Genomic DNA, 22,231 nt, shown 5'->3' with positions numbered 1-22,231 from the left:
ACTCCACATCAGTAGATATCATAAAGTTTTGAAGGCTGGACTCACCTTGTCCTGCATAGCTCTACTTACACAGAGCAGGGAGATAGGTGTCAAAGTGGAAACTGTGCCAAAGGGATGACTGCTGCATGTAGTGTAGTGCAGGTACACATTTAGAAGTTCTATCAGCATTTCAGGTGCGAAAGTCATCATTTTAATATAACTGTAGAAAGTACAGACACATCTGGTCCACATTTGAATGTGTCAACCAACTTGTTAATATTTTGTTTGGTGCAGCTTCAGGTACTCAACAATAAGTCTAATATGCACTGATGAAAAGAGAAGCTGCCTTTTGACTTTTTAGTGTTTTCTCAAGCACAACAAAATCCCATTCAACAGGAGAAAAAAGGAGCTTTTTATTTTAATATTATCTGCCATAATAATAATTTCCACTGGATATAACTTACACCACTATTATGGTATATTATGCATCTCATTTAAATTAGAAAAGACTGTTTTATTTACATTGCAGTGAAGCAAAATGTACTTCCATGACACCCTGCAGTGCTGTTTATACTCTGTTTTTACATACAGTCAGTCTGAAAATGAAACATTATGTGTTAATAGTTTTTAAAGCACACTCTTTATAGTGTGATGTGCTCCCAAGAGGACGATTATATAGTCACACAGATATGCCGGGCACGAAACAAGACATTATGCTGGTGTACTGTATGAATATGCCTGCAAGGGTTGACATGAATGCAATTTCATGTAATTTGAATGCCTTTCATGAGGCAAGGACTCTTTTGAACTGTCTTAAAAAGCTCATCCACCACGGTAGCTGCCAGTGGCCCTGGGTACAGAGGAGTCATGTCGACAGGCCCAATTAATGATGGGGCGTCTGAGAGTGAATGAATGAGGAGCTTTGAGAGGATTCCTCCACCTTAAATCCCCCTGTGCTGCTGCTCCCAGACTGCCTGTGAAGAACAATCAAACGGCAGCAACCCCCTCCTATTTATCACTTTAAGACATTAGCTAGACATGGGCCTGAATATTAACCAGCTCCTTTTCCAGGAGAGTTCCACACCAAAGGCTGCGTGTGGCAACATACATTTTTAATCACAGGGGAAAACGAAGCCTCTCAATCGCTCTCATCTATTACTGTGTGCTTAACTCTCTGCATTTTTCTCCAGGGCTCTCAAAACAGGAAACAAGCCATCATGTTGTTACTCTTTTTTGCCAGTCAAGTTTTCTGTTATTTAACAGTTATCTTATCAAAACTGCAACTATCAGGTTTTTGAATTCTGTTAAAGCCATGGCTCACTCATGGATATCAGTGAGTCTTCATCTGATACAAATTGTTTGTAAAGCAGAATCTAACTCACTCTGAGACTATGCTGACAGAGTTCACTTCCCTGCCTTCACTGTGTGTCTCCCTGCGTAGGACAACCGGGCTGAGGCAGTAGAGCGTGAGCCGGGCCTCCACAGCTTAATTGGAGTCATGTTCTCCAGAGCCTGGAGCTGCTCCTCTCCCTGCTCCAGCCTCTCCAGTGCTGGGCCTGTGGTGGGAGCAGGCAGGGTAGAGCACGGGTACCAGGCATGCAGGGAGACGATCTGTTAACCCTGATCCTCTCCCTCTGGGTCCCCCCACTGTGACACAAGGCACCCTGGTGACAAGGTCACTCTACTGTTGTGGCACCACGGGGCGAGCTGGCCTTATTATCAGGAGAGAAGATTTCATAAAAAAGAAGAATCTAAAGGAGGATCTGATGTCCAATCAAATATATTCATATAAGACAAGGTTTTTTATACCCAGAAGCTTTCTGTCTAAGTTTTTCAAGGTTGAAATTTTAATTAATAAGGGTCATGAGACAGTACGAGCGAAATCCAAATGTCCTGATATGAAGAAATATCAAAATGGATCATTTGATCATCACCTTTACTTGTGTTTATATCTCACTAATGATAGCATGTAGAAACACAATCACATTAATCCAGCACAATACAATGACATTATGTAAAATCAACAGCTCTTTAGTTTACATAACTTCTGTAAAACTTGTGCCCAATCACCTGTAAGCCCTCAAGATTTACTAAAAAATGTTTGCAACAAACTGAAAGGATTGATGATGCCTCCACATGACCAACAAAAGTAAACTCAACCATCAGCTTCCAAGTTATTTAGATTAAAGCTCCTGTGAGGAGTTTTCAGCTGGTTACCAAACACACTGAAATTTAAACTGATGTCTTTTTATGGCATACAGAAGCAAATGAGACCATAAACAGAAAGACTGACTATTTTTATATGATGGTTTTTAAAGTCTGAAACCTCTGGCATCAGTTGAGGTGATTAACTGCAGGCTGCTGAAACTGCTTGTATTACATTTTTACACAACAAAAAGTTTTGATAAGCGATACATTTGTGTGTAAAAATAAAGCAGGATGAGATTTTTTGATAAAAACATGACCTGTACACATGAAACATGTACACGACAAAGTCAGTGAAGAAATCAGAGATACCTCTTTGTCTCACTCAGCCCACATTAAGTGACACAAGGTATTTTTCTTGCTTTTGGAAACATTGGAACAAATGCCTTTTTATGCTCTAATCAAAATGAATGTGTAAACTGTTGTCATATGATCTTTTTATTTCTTGCTGGACATGTATTTTGCTTATTTTTAGTCTTTTATATTACTCTTGTGCTGATATGGACCTATGGGTCTGAAATAAAGTATATCTATCTATCTACAAGGGCCACGGGATTTGACACAAACTGAAAGTTTCTCACAGGAGCTATAAGTTATTTTAATTTCTAATACCAGGGGGTTATTTCAAACCAAGTTAACTGCATGCTTCTGAACCAGAATTTTTTTTTTACATCATTCTAGGCAAAGGTTCTCAATGAGAATCTGAAGAGAAATCTCTGTACAAAGAAATCTCTGTACAAAGTTTTACAAAACAGACATGTTACTTAGCACAATGTTCAATAAAATAAAGGGGTAAAGGGTCAAATGGCTGACAAATGAACATTTTGATCATCATCACAACTTTTCTGGAATTAGGAATGTATCATACAGAAATAATAAAGACATTTTGGTTTACCAAAATGCATTTAATCACTCACTAAATATTTAGATCCTCCAGCACATACGAAGGAACAGTCACAGCAATTTGAATGTGCATGGATTTCAGACTATGACATTCATTATCTGTTGTGTAAGTACTAATACTGCCTATGTAATTGAGTCTATATTATCTTAAAGGAAATGTTTATAAGACAGTCAATGCAGCTGAATGTTGATCAAGAAATGTAGAAGCTTTCTCAGCATTTATTTTCTAGTTTATGTCCCATTTGCTCAGGTAACCATTAAATATTTTCTGTTTAGCGGGGGAATTAGGAAAATCAGTTCAATGAAGTACACCACGCATGAGCTAGCAATGCACTGCCAGCATTTATCAATCTCAATCTCTCCGACTGTGTGAGAAAGTGAAAACTAAGGAAAGTCATTTTGTGCTCAATGAAAGTTTTCCTTTGGAAATTTTGCCTTCCATTAAGAATCAAATTAAGCACTGGACCAGTGAGTCCACCCCCTCGAAACTAACACACACACACACACACACACACACACACACACACACACACACACACACACACACACACACACACACACACACACACACTTCTAATTCATGATTTATTATGCCCTCGATGTGTTGGGAGCATTGGTGTGCTGTTGAGAGAGAGCTGGTTTCTGCTCTCTACGCTGGGTACAGTCTGTGTGTGTTCCTGGGTGTGCATGGGTGTGTATGTGTATGTGACAGAGTTTTCCGCCATCACTCACTGCTGTGGGTCAGCCCTCACACGTGACAGCAGGTGACCAGTGTCAGACAGGAAAGGTCACCGGCCTGCAGTCTGCTCTCTCTCCTGGTTTGCAGAGCTTAAAAAATCCTGCAGACAACCAGGCTAAAAATCTGACTTTGTAAGACAGATTATCTGCCTCTCATGCTGTCATGGTGCCACTCTGAGGCTTGGGTCATGATGTGAAATTCACTGGATAAACATGCAAGCTCACCCTCCTGGATGCCTCCTAGCCTGTTACATTTTTCTGTCCCCTTCTCACTATTTCACTTCCTTTTTTGTCCCTTTGTCTCCAGAACTTAGACAGCACGTACCCTTTCTTCCTGCTCTTCTGTCTGCACGGACCCTGATGACAGTGAAGTCTGCAGGCAGTGTTTTTGAACATCTTTCAGCCTGGCTACTCTCTGTGGGAGCCCTCGGACTTGAAGGTACTACCTTATTTGTCTAATGCATGATGCAAATTTGACATTCACCTGTGTGTGTGCATGCATGTGTGTTAGTGTGGGGCTTTTTTCCTCGTTTACACAGTCCCATTAGTTAAATAGATAAAATGCATTGTTCCTTTTTTGTCTCTTTATTGCCTGAGGGCTGTATTTTCCTTGATTTTGTTGCAATTACAAAAAGCTTTCCCTCATTAGTGGTGGGCGTGTTTTTCTTTCTTAATTTAGACAGTCACACATGCACACACATGCAAATGTCTTGTTTGGCACAAGTAGCCAAATTTTACTTTCCCTTGCTGTTTTGTTTTTATTTCTGAGGAGGATAAAATCTGCTGGATGAAGATTAGCAATGAAGTTTAACGTGGGAAACCTTTGTACCGGCCCCTCCATTGTGGGAAAAAGGGCACTGATAGGAAGGCAGATAGAGCTGATCAATAGGTAGTGCAGTTTTCTCCCCAGGCCTTCTTTCATATCTCTCTCTTGTTTGTGTTTTGAAGGGGTCGGGGGTAGGGTCTGGTAAAGTGGTGGCGTGGGCGGGCTTCTGCCCCTTTATCAATCAGGATTTTAATTACACACGTCTAGGGCGACAGCTAGATTAGAAACCAATCGACGCTATCGGCCACAAAATCTAATTACTGTTTATTGACAGATAAGGGCAGGCCCCCTTCACTTTTCCAAATAAGATAAACCTCCCCCCTCGTACACAATGAAGAGCAGCTCATACTGTCCATGAAAGACTCTATGATAAGTAAACCCCGCCAGAGAATTCCTCTATGCTTATAGAGAGACGTTTGCTCTATGGACTCCTCTATTATGGACGACACAGGATCAGTGTGCAGGAGCTGAATTACACCTCTCCTTTAAACTGTCTTGTAAGATGCTCTTCGCTAATAGAGTATATATCTAATTTAGAGATTTTTTAGAGCTTGTCTCTGTGACCTTTAACCTTCTGTTTCATAACTCTCTTTTGTGGTAAGTTACTCAAATCAATGGAGTTTTAATGATGAGTAATGAGTGACCTTTAACCCTGCTGCACAGACACAGGCGAACCATCCCTCTCCTGTACACACACGTCTCCTCTGAGAACAGTCCATCCTCCAAAGTCTTCCTTTCTCTGAGCTAGAAGCTGCCCTGAAACACCCTCCTCGCCCTCACCCTCACTCGTATCAGCCGTTTTACAGCCTCCGTCACCGCGCAATGCACTTTGCCTCTAAAGCCGAGAATCTGCCTCAGGTAAATATGGAGTAAATGATTGGATTATTGTTCTTTCATTTGGCTGTGTAGTAATGGCTGGATTATAAACATTGCAGAGTATAGATTTCCTGTCAGATCCTATGAATCAGACATCCTTATCTCATTTCCAGACTGCCGCTCCAGCGAGCACTGCCATCTCCCAGCCAGAGAGTCTGGGTGAGCGCAGGGAAGCCATAGAAGTGCACGCACGCACACACACACACACACACACACACACACACACACACACACACACACACACGTAAGTTGTCTTAACCATAAACAGACATAAACATAAACAGACAGACAACAGGACGAGCACACACAGTCTCTCCCCCAGTCACATGTATGGGTTACAGAAAGATAGACACACAGAGACTGTTGTCACCCAGCACAGCACAGGCACTCCAAAGTCCATTCGAAGATTTCAAAAACCACTTAGGCCCCCTGTCCATATTTGTTAAGCAAGTAAATCTAAGGGCTACGGCGCACTGAATTCAAAGAGAGAGAAGAGACAGCCACGTACAGAGCATGAGAGAGAGGGGGAAAGGCAGAAAGATGTCTCCTAAATGAAATTTAGGCCAGGCTGGGATGGAGGGAGGCTGACAGCAGGTGGAGGGAGAGAGGCTTCAGACCCTCTGATTTGGTTTGAAACACGCAAAGAAAAATGTTTGGGTTCGAATTATGCAGCATTTCTGACCAGGACTGGAGATTGATGCATGATTCATCTGACGCTAGGACATCATATCAGTAGTTGTTTCTGATATGTTTCATGTTTTTTCTCTCTCAGCCTGCCTCTCTGCCTCTTCACTGGATTTTCTCTTCACTGGATTACAAACAGTGTAATTGGGTTAAAGAGCCACATGGACCAGTGACAGCTGCACAAGCATGCTTTTGTTGGAATCCATCAAACTCACCACAGAACTAGAAAGTCAACAAAAAACACACTGAGCTGGTATAATAAATAACAAGAGGGTAAATGTATACCTCCATGTTTGTGGTTGGATTGATTCTGAAGCTAAAAACAAATAAAAGAAAAATGTGAATCAGTGTGAGTGTACAGCAGCAGAGACGAGATAATGCAGAGAAACACGGTCTTATAGACCACAGTGACGTTGGCTGTTATCATAATTTATTTGGTGATGACATTCTGGAGGGCAAAAGAAAACCAAAGGAAATTTAATTTTGATGCAGATCTCCAGTTTATTTTAATACTCAAATCAATGAATATGTTTCCATGGATAATGTTGAATCAGCAGGGAGAAGATATATGCCCTCACTAGAGAATATTAGAATGTAAACTGGCAATGAGTCAGATCAGGTTGAAGCAGGGCTGCCAATAAATGACATGAAGATGTAAGAATGAGGATGTCATATTGTTAATAATGTTGTTGTACGGCTTTGGTCAATCATTTTTTAAAGTTATTTAGAGGGCATGTTTTTTACTTTATTGATAGGACAGCTGAAGCACAACAGGAAATGTTGGAAGTTGAGAGGGGGGACGTTGACAAGGACTATGGCCTCCGTACATAGGCCATGCACTTAGATTGTGCTGTGGTATTAGTGGATTGACTATTGTACTGGCCAATACTGCCTTTCAGGGTGCGTTTCGCAAACATTTCCAATACTGGTATCTATAATGGAGCAACCGTTCCACTATCATCATTTAATAATTGATTATCCCTTCGAAAGATATATAAAGACTATCCATTCATAAACCAATAGTTGATCAATTAATACTTTCAGCTTGTGCTCAAATAACAATAAAGCTCCCGTAAGGAACTTTATTTTTTGGGTAAATTTTGGCGCCCTCTGTGGACAAAATGCTAACTTTCATCTCTTCACTGATGTTGTCCTGTAAATGTGTACAAGTGTGTCTTACAAAAATCTCATCTTGCTATTTTTTAACACCCAAATGTATCACTTACTTTATTAAGAATCTTTATCAATAAAAAAATAAATGAAAGACTGTTTTCTGCAGCGTGCTGTCAGTCACTTTCTCTGACACTTTCCCTGGACAAGTATTTCAATGGATTTGTAGTAACTGTATAGAAAAAAAAATCTGTATGCTGATCGTCTTGTTTGCTTTTATACCTTTAAGTAAAAACTTTAAGAAAGTGAAACAAAGATTCATAACCTGAGCGATATTCTCCTCTGCAGTCAGGATAATCTTCCTGTCGGTTAGTATCAGTAGTTAATACTCCTAACAGAGGGAACTGAACAGGCCCGCTGTTGTCATTCCTTAGTGCTGAAGTGCTGTGTCATTATATTTATAGATTTTCTCTTTGATGGGATAATCTGGTCTTTATATCTCTCACAAATGAAGTGATTCTCAGTGCTCCTTTCGCAGCTCAATGTGAAGGTCCCATTTTCAAATACAGTTAATTGCATTCGAAAAGAATCAATGATACTTTGATGGTGACAATATCATTCTTTTAATGTCACTTAATTTCCTCAGTGGAATGATTACATCAATAGCCTGGAACCCATTTCTATCCTTCAGCATGAATTAATCTATTACAGACAATAATTACTCGTTTGTAATGGATAGGATTCTGTGCTTGGTAGTAAATGCAGTGGAGTCTCCATTGTGCGCCTGGTTGTTGTCACTGTCCTGACTGTCATTCATTCAGTTTATGAATTACACTATCACCCCAGGAGAAATAAATAAATAAATAAATGAATAAATAAATAAATAAATAAAGGCACCTCTGCTGCAGCTCCTTGGTGGCCTTGTTGTGAGATAGCCCTCCCTCTAGTGGAGATGATAGAGTTGGTTTCTGCTGTCAGTTGGCTTCATGTTTTTGCCCCTCAACTGAGGCAGTCAGTCAGAGATGGAGAATGTGAAATGTGGCAGGAAAGGATCCAAGACAGAATAGAAAATATAAAATAAAACAGTTATAAATAAACAGTTTTAATTATTGTCAGTACTTTAAATGAAAAATGGCTCAGGGTGTTAAAGGGTAAGGTTTGTTACTAGGAATTGTTTTTACATTCATCTGTTGGTTGTGATATGTGAGGTTTAGCCAAAGTGTTCACTGTGGATCAAAAATGGAGCCCAAGAATCCCCTGTGGTGTACTATGGTGGTACTATAACTTAACTCAGTGTACACATGCATTGGTCTCTAAATGCTCTTATACTATCAAAAAAAATATATATATAGTCATAAATCAAACTACTTAAACATATTTATGTATTCAAATAGTCCCCTAAATAAAAATAAAATGGGGTGTTATGAGGTTCCTAACTTACATGATACCACCGTCTTCTTATTGGCAGATATAACTCAGCTATTGTACTGATGTTTATTCATCCATGATTAAAACAAGTCGAGTGCTGGGATGTTTAACCTTTTAACGGAGGTTGTGACCTGCTGTTTTCTCAGGTGAGTTAGTTACCGAGGAAACACTAAGCATAATAAACCAAATTCCAGCCTCTGCCTGAATAAAAAAAAGCTATAAAAGCACATAGAGGCACTGCGGAAGGATACAGCGCCCAGTGACACAGTAAGTCTCCTTACCGGTGCTTATACATGTACTTACATCAATTCAAGGAGCAGCAAAGTAAAACGAATTGTCAAACTGGCTAATTATAATGCGTTTTCAGTGGGGTGGTATTTTTTGACAAAACCAAAAGGAGGAATTTATGTCAGAAGAACAGAAACTGTAGCCCACATTTAGACTTATTGTCCCCCTGTTATGCAGCTCTTCTCATCTTCAATCCCATCTGACCCCGCTCACCCGGCTCCTGCTGCCGGTGGAAGTGTTTGGTTTAGCCACAGGGCGCGCGCCGGAGGAGGAGTTGATATTGTGGCTGCAGTGTGTGACAGTTAAACGGCGCGCTCAGACGCACAGAGCCACAGCACCATCACCACCACAACCTGGAGACACCACGGCTACTGTGCGCTGTGCCCACCCGGGATGTGACATGACTTGTCCGAGTAAGGTACACGATACACTCATTAGCCTCAGTTTACCTTCTTGTTGCACAAACTTTCTTACTTTGAATGTTATTTGAAACTGAGTTTTGACGCACCTGTGGCTAGTTAATGCAAATTACATAAGTGTGCACGCGTATATCTGTAATTGAGGCATGTACAGTGCACGCGGAACTTCTACTGCTGTACCTGTCCCTCTGGGAGTGGTGACTGAATTACGTTATCGATTTGACCATTATTAAATGCATGAAATGGTTAAATAAGGTGACATTACAAGGCCTTTTGTCAGTTCATTTTAAGATAAATTCTGTGCTGAGTTAGTAAAGCACAGACAACTAAAAATGCTAATTTAAATTATATTTATTTTCACAAGTTTGCCTTAAGCAGTTATGTGCTCGCTCTCTCCCTTGTTTTCTTAATTAGACAATAAAGGCATGATGTATAAAATTAACATGCAAGTAACAAAATTGATAAAAGCAACGCCATCAATCTAATGACACTTGTTTATTGTTTAAAGGCCTGCTCTAGTAAAAGTTTATTGTTGTAATGCTGAATTTCAACAATATCATAAAGAAAAACAAATTTAAGACTATCATTTTATAACAAAAATGGATGTATTACTATTTAAACAAACAGAATTGATATCATATAGGTTGCTTCAAGTTAATTTCCTAAGTTGATTCAGATTCAAACACAGACCAGTACATTTATATATCTGTCTATGAAAAAAAATCTGTTTTAAACAAAAACAAAACTGAACATTGCAGATGATCGAACAGCTCCTCTCTTGTCATACACCTCTAACTTTGTCATGTCATGTGTGATCGAGTGTTTGTCTTGTGCAGCTCAATTCTTTATTTGTATCTGATCCCTTTGTGTCAAATCAACTGTCACCTGCCAGGATTTTTTTTCATAACAGAGCTGATAAGAAGCAGAGATAGCAGCAGCAGGGCTTTCATAGCTCACACTGTGTGACAAAAGTCTGTGTGGTGTCAGTGGAGAAGCCTTGTGAGGCCAAAGAAAATATGCAGAAGTGTAATTTATCAAGTCGTGGCAGTTATCAACATGAGAAACAGTACACTGGTTTGATACCAGATATAATATTGCAGTCTATCATGAAGAAGTACCCCCTCTTTTGATTCCCTGTTGAGTAGTGACTACGCAAGTCTCTTCACTTATGCCAGATCAGCTATTTGCACTTCTAGTGTTGAGTATTTTGCAGTTATTCGACTCATTATATTATTTTTGACAGTTTCAATATAACAAAGAAGCTTTTACATTCTAAATGAGCCTAAAAAGTTGTAGAAAGCTGATGTAAAAAGCCAAAATTCTGCATCTAAATTGTATCTTGTTCTGATCAATAATGTGTTAAAACTTTCTGATGCTTTGTGTCATGTCTATGACTTGTGAACTGTACAGATTTATGTTACTGTTATTGTGCATCGCTTTCTGAGCTGTGCATATTTGAAGTCTGAGAACTGTGTTTGATCGCGATTTAACCCGCCTTTAAGGAATTAAACTGACAGGTGTTTCATTTGGCATCCGTCGTCATTGGATTTTCATTTATTTAGTCATTTGTTTTTGTCACAAAAAGAGAGCAGATGCTGTGTGATCTGTGCCGCTGTGGAGGCAGGCACTATTGCTGCACATCAATAGGCCTGTGATGATCAATAGGGATTGCGTGATGTTTTTGCATTGATTATAGAAACGTGAGCCGATGAATGGAACTGGATTCCTCTCTGAGGGATAAGCAGTTCCTGTTCGGCAGAGAAAACCAGAGAGCAGGGGAGCGACCTAACACACCTTTTTTTGTATGAATCTGCTGGTAGATCTGGACTCCTCCTCGCTCACTCTGACTTTTACTGAAGTAGCAGCAGACCGTCAGTAGGCACCTTGTGAGTTTCTAAGAAGTGGCCAGGCTGCTGTTTTCTCTCTGCTTCAATCGTCCAAGTGTCTGCTGTTGTCGGACCGCTCGTTTCTCCAATAAGATGCCATGGTAAGCTCTGTTCTTCTAATGTGGGGATACAGTAACATGGAGACCATCACTGACTGTGAAATGGTATCTGCATTCTCTGCATTCTTACGGGGCTTGATCAACAGTGAAACACAGGCGGCTCTAAAGCTGGGGTTAGAGAAGACAGAGCTGGATTTTCCGCTGCTTTAGAAGCTGATGGGCTTCCAGAATATGAGTTATGGCTTGAGATCATCTCTCACAGGTGGTGAAAGGTTTCACAATGGTACCTCACATGTAACACCCGCAAATGGAGCCAGCGACACAGCTCAATAAATACATTTACTGTCCTCAGTGCTTTGAAAGCTATTGCTTTTTGAGAGTGAAGTGCTGCAGATGCACTCGACTGCTTGTTGGAGCTTCTGTGGGGTAGATGAGGCTGGTGTCGGATTTTACTTTACGTGTTATATAACAGTAAAGGCTTCATATTGATATCTCTAAAATGTGTTGTGTCAAATCCGGTGGGGTTTTTAGATGTTGTGATAGGCAAGTTTTGAAATGGTGAAGTTCTCTGTTGCTGTGTGAAATGGTTTTATATGACTTTCCTTTGGCTTTGTTGGATGTGATATAATGCACACATGCAAGAAATATGCAGAAACATGGGGAAAAACACTTTTAGTTCCAATTTGATAAAAAAGAAACAACAGATTGTTTGTAAAAATATGAAAGATAGTTTTTATTAACTTTGAAATATATATTTTTTCTGCAGTTAAACATAAACAATCTGAATTTCCTAAATATTCCAAATGCCAGATTGTCTAAAATGACCCATATGCAATGTTTCAGTTTTATTATTAATATGAAATTATTTGAATTTAACTTTTAAATCCTGCACCATTTTACAACTCTATCATCTAACTGAGATGTAAACTTTGTGTGGTGACGGTTCCAGTTGCGTCTCTGTTGTTCATGTGATAGGTTGTTTTGTCTATCCGTGTGTGTGTGTGTGTGTTGTACTTGTGCATAGCAGAGTGTGCGAGCGAGTGAGCGTTTGGATCCCTCCTCCCTGGTGCTCCGCCGGCCCCTCTGTCGCTTTAAGTCCTGCCCCTCGGAGCCAGCCAACAGCAGCTGTTCCATATTCATCAAGCCCTTGAGTCTTAAAGAGCCCTATCCCGACCATGGAAAGAGTCATTCCTCTAGCTCGCGCTCTCATGCTCTCTCCATCTTAGCGCTCATCCCACTGCTGCTGCTGCTGCTGCCTGCGCTTCTCTCTCTTTCTCTCTCTCTCTCTCTCTCTCTCTCTCTCACCCCCCTTTACCTCGCTGTCTATCTGTCCCTCCCCTCTTCACTCTCCCCTCTCTCTCTCTCTCTCTCTCTGACACACACTCAGACACACACTCTTTCGCTCCCCAACACATATATACATAAACACACACATGCTCACACACACACGCGCGCGCCCACTCGATCCATCAGAGCCCAACATACCTGTGCAGGCTGGGGGGAGCAGTGCTGGAGGGGCTTTTCAGCAACGTTGTCTCTGAGGGTGCTGCGCTATCATTTGGGGGAAGAAGCGGGTCTCAGTTGTTTCCTCTTTCCTCTTCCTCTCACTCCTGGAATGCTAAAACTGGACTGATGGACATTTCAGAACTTTGTCTTCCAGACCCTCTCAGCTATCATAACCAGTAGGTGCACCTTGTTTCTTTATTTCCCTCTTTCACTTTTTAACCTCTCTCTTGTGATGCAGTTTCATTGTCTCTCATTCTCTTTTTGATACCTCTGCTTTTTTTTGTAACCGTGCCTGCTCTGGTTTTGTAGTTCTGCGTCTTCTATCTCACTCGTCTCGGCACTGAACTTTTTCTTTTTTTAATTTTTTATTAGTGATATACTTTCTGAGCTTTTCTCTTCATGTACCCTCTCACACCTACTCACACTCTTAAACATGCACTTTCTCTTGTTCATTGTTTTAAGGGCTCTTAAATCATGCAGGACTTGACAGTTTAGAGCAACAGGGCAGGTGCAACTGTGTAGCGTGTGTTCATGTGTGTGTAGATTTATTGTGTGCGCACATCATGTATGCAAGTCTTTTTAAATTTCACTCGGAGCATGGCTGATTGATTTAGCTCGCCCCTCTGCAAAGTGAGTTTTTTCTCTCTAAAGAAGTTGGGGTACCTGTCCAGTCAGGTTAGGAGCTTGTTTGCTGATGGCTTTGTTCCTGGATCCGACCACATCGAGAGAATGTGAATGATATTTTAGGAAGATGAGATTAATGTGAGTCAAGGGAATTAGGGAGGATAAATTACACACTGTAATATTTGTAGCCAGAGAAAGAGGGATGAAAGGACCGGATAACCTCAGTAAGCTGGCAGCTCTGTCCCAGGCAGCGGCACACGAGGCAAGCTGCTGTCTCAACAGTCTGACTGCTGGGACAGTCTTTGCTTACACTACACACTTAAACTTTGTAAATCTATCTATAATCTTAATTCTATACTTCAAAAACAACCTTAAGAGTAAATCAACAATTACTGCCTTTCTATTTTAGATGTTAGGATTTAATGGTTTAATATACTAATGTATTTCCTCGAAAACATCACTGTAAATGTTTGAAAAACACACACTAAAGCGACAGACTTGTGTAATTTGTAATCAATTTAAAGTTAGTCTTTTTGCAGTTTCAAAATATTTTTCTAAGGTATAACTAATAAAGCAGAATACATATAGAAATGGTGACGTGGAGCACTAAACAGAAATTTGATGACATTTAAATCATCTGTTACAATCAGCTAAAACCTTAGTGTTTTCAAAAATGTGGACTGTATTCTCTTTATTGAAAACTGTCAACGTTTGTATTCAATATTTGCAGTCATAATTATCCTGATTGAGTTATTCTAACTAAACTTTTTATGAAATAAACTTTTTTTTAAATACCATCAATTTATTAGATTTTAAAGCAATGCATGAAGTCAAAACACCTCACAGAAATTAGCCTGATGTCACTTTACAAAGATAAATTCTGTTAGTGTATATTTCTTCCCCAAACCTTTTTTTTTGACACAGAAAGACGCCACTAAATGCTTTTATCACTGCAAATTCAAAAAGCAAATTTAGAAAACAAACAAAGACATTTATAGTAAACTCTATTGTTTTCCTCTTAAACAAAAGTTGTTTCTCAATCTGATACCCCTTGATTCCAAATTACACAAACAGCAGTAACAGAGTGAATATTTCTGTAACACATTAGGTATTCTTTTACTTATGTGTTTTTTTATTCTAAATTGAGTATCTGAAAAAAATGCCTGAATTAGAGATCGAAACTACAGTAAGTTATATTTACACAAGCCCAACAAAATACAATATGTACATTCAAAAAGGTTCATGTGTGATGCCTTGTAGATAGTCAGATTTTGTACTTTATATTTCCTGTATATGCAGTGTACAACACATTTTGAATCATTTTATAGACACAGTGTGGAACACTGTAAAACATGAATGCAATTTAAAAAACTAATTATTATCAAAGTCGTGCTTGAATTGGATGTTTTCAGGGATTTCATGACTTCTAAATAATCTGGTAAAATTTAGAAGTGTATTTTAAATGTTTTACAACCAAACATTAGAATGTTGCATGAAAATATTTGTAGCAAAATATTGAAATTCATGAGTTTTTGTTGAAACGTGACTGTTATATATCAAGAAATTGCAATATACTAACTGATTTGGTGATAGGTGCACTGATTTGGGCCGTGTTTCTTTAAAAATAAATACAGGTGATATTTTATGACACTTTGCACAAGGAAAGATCATGTTATTCCTCCATGCTGATAACTTTTTTATTATTATAGGAGCACGAAACATTTAGAATAACAGTGAAAAGAGTGTCCACTCTATAAAAAGCTGAGGGTGATCGATGTAGAAATGACTTCAGTGAATTACTCAAGATACGTTACAAAAACATTGCTGTTTCAATAGATAGCTTTCTAAAAATCTTTAACACTAGTAAATAAACATTCACTAATTACGTGTCAGCCTACTAAGTTTTAGAGTCTCCAGTATCGGCTTCAGAGTGCTGTGTATTTATGTTCAGTGGCTTCTCTCTTCTAATTGTACAGTGGTATTTGCAGCCCCTCACTGAGGGCTGGATGTGGCGCTGATGCTGGGCTGAGAGGATTAGTGGGACGTATGTGCTCCATGTAATTAGCACAGCACTGTTGTGGAATCACAGTAGTAATACACTCTATAGATTGACCCGAGGGGCATCGCCACACTCAGGGAACTAGATAGAAACAGAGTTCTTTGCCTTTAGAACAGAGAGACACAACTCTACACACAGGCTTCAGTAAAAGTTTTATAGTTTATTTATAATACGTTTTCTCTCAAATTTTCTGCTCACAGAGTCACGCTCATTTTCCCGTTGAAATCTAGCCTAGAACTCAACCTGTTTTCTACTTTGCTTGACTTGTTTCAGTCTAAATACCGCTCGGCTCATGCAGGGAGACGAGTCATTTACTGTGAGAGTCTGACAGGCTTGTTGTTGATCATCTATTGCAGTGTCAGTTCGCTCCACTCAGAAAGCAGCCAATGCAGAGGATTGTCAGTTTGAGTTCCCGGGTGCTCGCTAGGAAACACACACACAGAGTGTGAGCGGCAGTGAATTGAGATGTGACTTCTTTTTGTTTCTAAATGTTCCATCAACACCCTCGCTTTCCTTAAGCCCTGGCACAGCCTCTGCAATAATCTAACAAGGCTATCCAATTTCCTTTCATGAAATAAAAGCTTTTTAATGTATTTTTTTTAGAGAAGTTAGAACACAATGATGAATTAGATTTCAATTTATTTGACTTCATTCCCAGCCTGCTGCATTAGAGCCTGCAAACACCCATCTCCAGCAGTCCGTCTGCTTGATTCTTATTAGGTTTCAGAAAACAAGGCGAGGGAATTGCATTAGTGTATCTTAAGTTAAAAGCTCTTTGCTCTTTGACCAAGTGTTTCATTGTTATTGGGTTAATCAGATTTTTGCTGTCTTCATGGAGATGCTATCGCAGGCTAGAGGCAGTGGTGGGTAACCAAAGCAGCCGTGCACAGACACTATCCAGATGGGATCAGCTTACGGTAATTTGGTTTCAGAATACATTACCAGAAGAGGCTCCTGGCCGAGAATGGCCGTCCCGCGATATGAGCCAGGAGCTGGTGGCCTCTATAGCAGCAGCTTCAGAAAACCCACCTGTCCCAATCCCACCCTCCTCATCTCCCACTGATTTAGGAGGTGTTGGGAAATGTACCTTTTACAGTAAACCTAATGTTTTAAAATTCAGTCTGTCACCCAATTCTAAATACTTCCTTTTTGTACCAACAGGGCTTTGTTGTCCAATTCATTAGAGAGATTCCTGAGTCCACTGGCCACGCTGGAGCCCTCTCATTTCTGGTATCTAGTATCATTACTTTCACTGTAAATATGTCACTCAGCTCAGGCTGAGCGGGGGGAGGGTGGAGCATGTTGTCCCTCTCCAGGCCAAATGGGGATGCAGAGTATATTGACACTCTCTGGATGTTCACTGTTCTGCAGCTTCAGAGGTATTCGGGTTCATTCCTGTTAGCGCTTAGGCTGGCACATTAAGCTCACTTATTCATTTGTAGTGGTGCTTTATTCCCCTCACACTTACCTAAGAAAATAAGAGTAATAAAAGCATGCAATATCCAGACTTTTCCTATTCTGAAACCTCTTTCTTATATTTAATATAAAAAAAACAAAGTAAACTTAATTTTAATAAGAGAAAAACAACAATGCATAAATGTCTTTGCAGGAAGATTTGATATTTTAAAATATTTCTACTGTGATCATAACATTCTGCCCTTTGAGACCGCATCTGCTCACTGGCCTTTCCACCTTTTAGTGATTAGAGTTCACGCCTCTTTGGCTATTTCACCACATCCACCCATACAGAAACCACCAACCATCACCGCACGTGTCCCTTCTGATTTCTCATCCATTGTAACCTTGGACACCTCCACCGCAGCAGTGTGAGAATCTGTTTAAAAATAACCAGGTCCATTAGTCTAGAAGGATAATGCTAGCCTACGTGGGCTCTCATGCCCTTGTGGCAGCAGAGTGCTATCACTGACACGGTGCGTCAGCACTTCTTCCTGTTGCTCCAACATTGAAGGGCTCCTCCTCATTTACACACATGCATGCATGCCTGTACACACACTTACATACACACATACAATCTGAAACATTGAAAAAATGAGTCACCAAAAGAGCCATTGTGGTAATTATACTTGACAAAATACTGAAAAGAGTCAAGTGGGAAATTAGTCACAGTCTGTTTGCAAACTTTTTTGTGTCACACTGTTGCTAGTAAATTGTGACATTTTCTTGTAGAAATGAACGCTCACTACAAAACCAACATATCCTTAATGTATGAGGGAAAGTGTAGGTCCACTAATTCTCACTCTGTTAGAAAATGTGATGTAAGCTGGTTAACTATATGGGTGTTTATCAGTGAAGGCTATTGGTATCGAACAGCCAGTTGTTTGAAGGTTATGTTTCAGAGCAGTAATTGAAATGCAAAATAACATTAGGATCGATGGTTAGCTTTGTTTATTTATGAAATCAATATAGGAACCGTCCGTCACAGCAGCTGCTCTGATTCCCACTGACAGCTTCACCAAGTCTTCTCTACACGCCTTCACCCATTCCAGCTTTTAGGACGAGCTCTTTGGTTTTTTTCCTCGTCACACTTTGTGAGCTACAGATAAAAGTTCAGGCTCTTATTCTTACAGTCAGTCAACACAGTCAGTAGTTTAAAGGAAAACTGCAGTAGAGCATCATCAACATCATTAACTTGAATGTTAAAAACTGATGTTGTGTTAAAACTTACAGTTACTGTGTTAATAGCGTGTCTTTCAGAGAGAGGACGACTATCACTCGTCCCTGATTTGCCCAGAGGAAATAGATGTGACCACTAACCAGCCATTAACAAGGCAGTGTACCGACAGACAGACAGAAAGACTATAGGCCTAGTTTCTCTTTTACTGGCGTTGATGTTTCTCTTTTGACCTATATCAAGTCTGCACTGGTTATACCACAGAATTTTAAAAAACAATTCCCTTGAATATTTGAGTGACTCAATGTGTAATGTTTCCTCTGTTATTATTATTCTGTTATCCTGATCCACAAATTAGAGCTGGCGATGTGATAGGAGGAAGATATTTCATCCTTGAGGCCTTTACTTTGCCTCACTTTTATCTTGGCCATTTAATTATTTTATGTTGAAACTGATGTAGGTACTATCTTATTTTAAATACAAATAAAGATATCTTTTTCTTTTTGGATTTGATTCTAAACATCTAAATTTTTCCAGCTACAAACTCTCCAGATCATTTCAATTTTAAAAGAAAATTGAGAACAAATAAGAAGGACACAATATTTTTTTAGGCTGAGGTTAGGGTTAAAGAGTAAGTTCTTGTGTGTGTGTTTGTGTATCTGTGTCTCCCTGACTTCCCATAATACAACTGGGTGCTTTCGTGTGTATTTTCCTGTTAGCCACAAAACATGTTCACATTAAAATGCCCCTTTATGGGACCACCCCTACAGCGCTTAGTGCAATCCAATAGTCACATTGAGTGGCTGGTTGTTGAACCTGCCACTCGGAGGGTCCCTCCCGGTACGTCCGGTGAGTCCAGACGTGCCGAACGCTGAAATGTATGTTTAGATTGCCCCCTGAAGGAGACACATTAATTCAGGAAATATCCCCAAAGTTTAATTATTCCTGAATGGTGTGGTGGTGGACACTACCGTATAAATCAGTTAGGCCCACCCGCCTTTTTATTACCAGCACTATTTATGGGGAATGTGTGGCAGCTGGTAGAGATGAGCCTGTAAAAAGCTAGAGGCGATTGCTATGACTATGTCTGCTGCTGTGGCAGACTGTCATACAAATACTGTTTTTGTGCAGCTCCAGTTCATTTTGGAACTGCTTGAATCGTGAGCTACAAACAACAATTTAAATGAGGGAAATCAGGTGCAATTTTTGACATGATGATTATGTTGTATTATGCATGTCATTTCAATCTTACCTTCTGTGAACCTGTGTAAACATTTACACTTCTGATTGCATCGAAATGATCAAGGACACCTGATAAACCTGCAAATGTTTGCCTGTTAATTTTGCCTTTAATATTTGTTTATGTGTGTTTATTTATTTGTATTTGGCTCTTCTTATAAAGGGAACAATTTATGATGAAGGCAGGATGAGCTCTTTGTTTTTAAGCAGGTTGAGTTCCCCCCTAAACAAGGACGGCCTATCAGAAGAAGATTAATGAAGTAATTTCATGCATGGCTCTATGCCTCCGTCCCCCTGTACGCACAGTCACTGTGTCTAAACCTGTGATTTACACTGGACTGTGTTAAAGAGCCTTAACCCTTTACAATAATATTTCTCTCTGTTTGTGACACACACACACACACACACACACACACACACACACACACACACACACACACACACACACACACACACACACACACACACACACACACACACACACACACACACTCTCTTTCATATCTTCTCTCTAAGATTGTGCATGTCCCACAAATATCCAGGCAGTGAACAGGGATGCAAAGCTTTCACTCATTTAACATTTTGGTGCTCAGGTTTCCATCATTCATATTTTATAATCCCTCCTCTTTATTTTACATAAGGAACCCTACTGAGAGTACGTGAGAGGTGTGCTGTGGTTGATATCTGCTGGCTTTCCACATAATTTATGGCTGTTAAACAAAACCAAGCCTTAAAACTGAATTTTTATAACTTATTCTTACAATGTAGGTCTGCAGTGGTCAGCTTTTGGCCTCACTGAATTTTTTTATCCTGGAATTTGACCCAGATTTTTCAGTGTGTTATCATATTACACATGTTATTTCAAGGAAAACAACACTGTTTATGGTTGGATGAAATCACAGGGTTACTGGTTATACACTGACATCATAGATTGATAAAAGCATCTTGATGCATTAGACCCTGTGGTAAAAAAAAAAAAAAAAAACTAACTAAAAGCATTTATTACATTGTAACACAACATCTGTGTAACTAAAGCAAAAAAACTAAAACAAAATATGTTCCACTAAAATGTTGGTACTTTTATTTAAAAAAAAATCAGGTATCAGTAATGTTTTGATTTTCTCTTTTAATGCATTATAGAATAAGATTAGAACAAAATAAAATTATATCCTTGCGGTGATATCTTCCTTTATTCCAACATTAAAATGTTTGTAAGTTTAACAGCTGAGCTTTCATAAAGTCACACAGTTTAGAGTTCAAATAGAAGTTGTAACAAAAGAATCCAGCTTTGCCTCAATATCGTGCAGAGTGTATTGTGATATGGTGCCAGTGTATCAGTTGCATATCACACAACACCAGCTTAAGTCTGATGTCATCACCCACACAAGATTTATTGAGGCTAACTTAGGAGGGTATTTTTAATGTACAAAATCTTGATAATCAAACTTTTTTAAAAGTGGTTTTGGTCAGTACTAGACTATAATTACTTTTTTTAATTATCAAGAGCTATTGTAAATGTATGTTGTTAAATTATACCATGGCCACTCCGTATAATGGGTGTAATGGAAACTAATCTTTTCTAATGAAAAGGCAGAATTAGAAATTTGATCCCAAATGTACTGCACAGCAGTCTAGACTTATCACTGCACTTCTCTTTTTCATACAGTATGATGAGCTGTCTAATTCTGCAGGGGGCTTCCCCGTTGGGTCCTCATATGATTGTTAACTCTTTGCTCTCCGTAATGGGAAGTTTAGAGAACCGACAGCTCTCTCTTCCCCCCACCCCTCCGACAGCAGCTCTATCATTAGCCATTTGCTTCTCTCAACATCCTGAACTCAGCCTCTTATAAGAACCAGATCTGCCCAGAGCGGCCCAGACAGTTTACGTCAGACAAACAGCAGCGCCTGTATCGCAAGAGGCTCTCTCTTTCCTGCCAGCAGCATCTCTAGAACAGGAAGGAGCACGGAGGGGGATCAATAGATGTGATCTGCTTCTTGGCCTGCACTATCTTGTGGTGCCGCTGGAGCATGGGGCTCATGTTGTCGTAGTGGAGTGAGCTCATGGCTTTATAAAGACTACAGTGACATCGCTGTGGAGCAGCTAAATATAATCCTCTGCTGGAGACTGAAAAACTTAATTGCCCAGGCCACAGAGCAGCTCACCCCCCCTCCCCTGTGGTAACCCTGCACGAGCCCCAAGCCTACGGACTATTGATCCGGGGCCCTCGCTCTCCATCGGTACGATAAACACATATCTCTCTCAGTCCCCTCTCTCTCTTTCCCTCACGTATCGCTTACTTTCTCTTTCCCTCTTTTCCTGTTTTTCTGTCTCCTCGACTTCCCCTTTTGTTTGCCTCCATAGATCTGCACATCATAAATCTCTGTCAGCTTCTCCTGAGTGTCTGGCATATCCGTTAATAAAGAGGCCCCTCCCTTCCTTTCAGGTCCACACCCCTGCACACCCCTCCCTCCCCTTCCTCTTCTCTATGCCAGAGCTGGACTAATGAATGAGAAACTCCAAAAATTAGGGGCCTCTCCCCTCATAGATTAGAATGGGTCCCTATGGAGAGCCGGGCTTGCCTCCAACCAAACCACAGCCCTCTCTGCCATATTTCCATCTTTCATATTCTGTCTACCACACTAACACACACCCTAAGGCACAGACACACACATGCACATCCCCCTGGAGTGTATTTGCCCCTTATTCCCCTGATGGTCTTTACCCTGGAACCAGTTAGACACCCCCATATTTTTACAAAGTGTTATTTTT

General features: G+C 40.0%; 1 protein-coding gene across 9 annotated transcripts in view; it reads left to right on the top strand.

The window, feature by feature from the left end:
- The first annotated feature begins 9,018 nt into the window (after nucleotides 1-9,018).
- esrrb (estrogen-related receptor beta) overlaps nucleotides 9,019-22,231 on the top strand; it is a 44,674-nt gene continuing 31,461 nt past the window's right edge. For 2 of the 9 annotated variants that reach the window (XM_034675529.1, XM_034675527.1), the window contains exons 1-3: nucleotides 9,019-9,455; nucleotides 11,277-11,443; nucleotides 16,752-16,820. In XM_034675529.1, coding sequence (XP_034531420.1) covers nucleotides 11,436-11,443; nucleotides 16,752-16,820 — 77 coding nt within the window. In that variant the 5' untranslated portion in view covers nucleotides 9,019-9,455; nucleotides 11,277-11,435. The remainder of the gene's footprint in view (nucleotides 9,456-11,276; nucleotides 11,444-16,751; nucleotides 16,821-22,231) is intronic. The other 7 variants (XM_034675535.1, XM_034675532.1, XM_034675528.1 and 4 more) reach the window with 6 other exon arrangements.

This window comes from Notolabrus celidotus, chromosome 22 (genome assembly GCF_009762535.1).
Source record: "Notolabrus celidotus isolate fNotCel1 chromosome 22, fNotCel1.pri, whole genome shotgun sequence".
Lineage (NCBI taxonomy): Eukaryota > Metazoa > Chordata > Actinopteri > Labriformes > Labridae > Notolabrus > Notolabrus celidotus.
The sequence above is the reverse complement of the archived record's forward strand: the minus strand, read 5'-3'. Positions and strand labels throughout refer to the sequence as shown.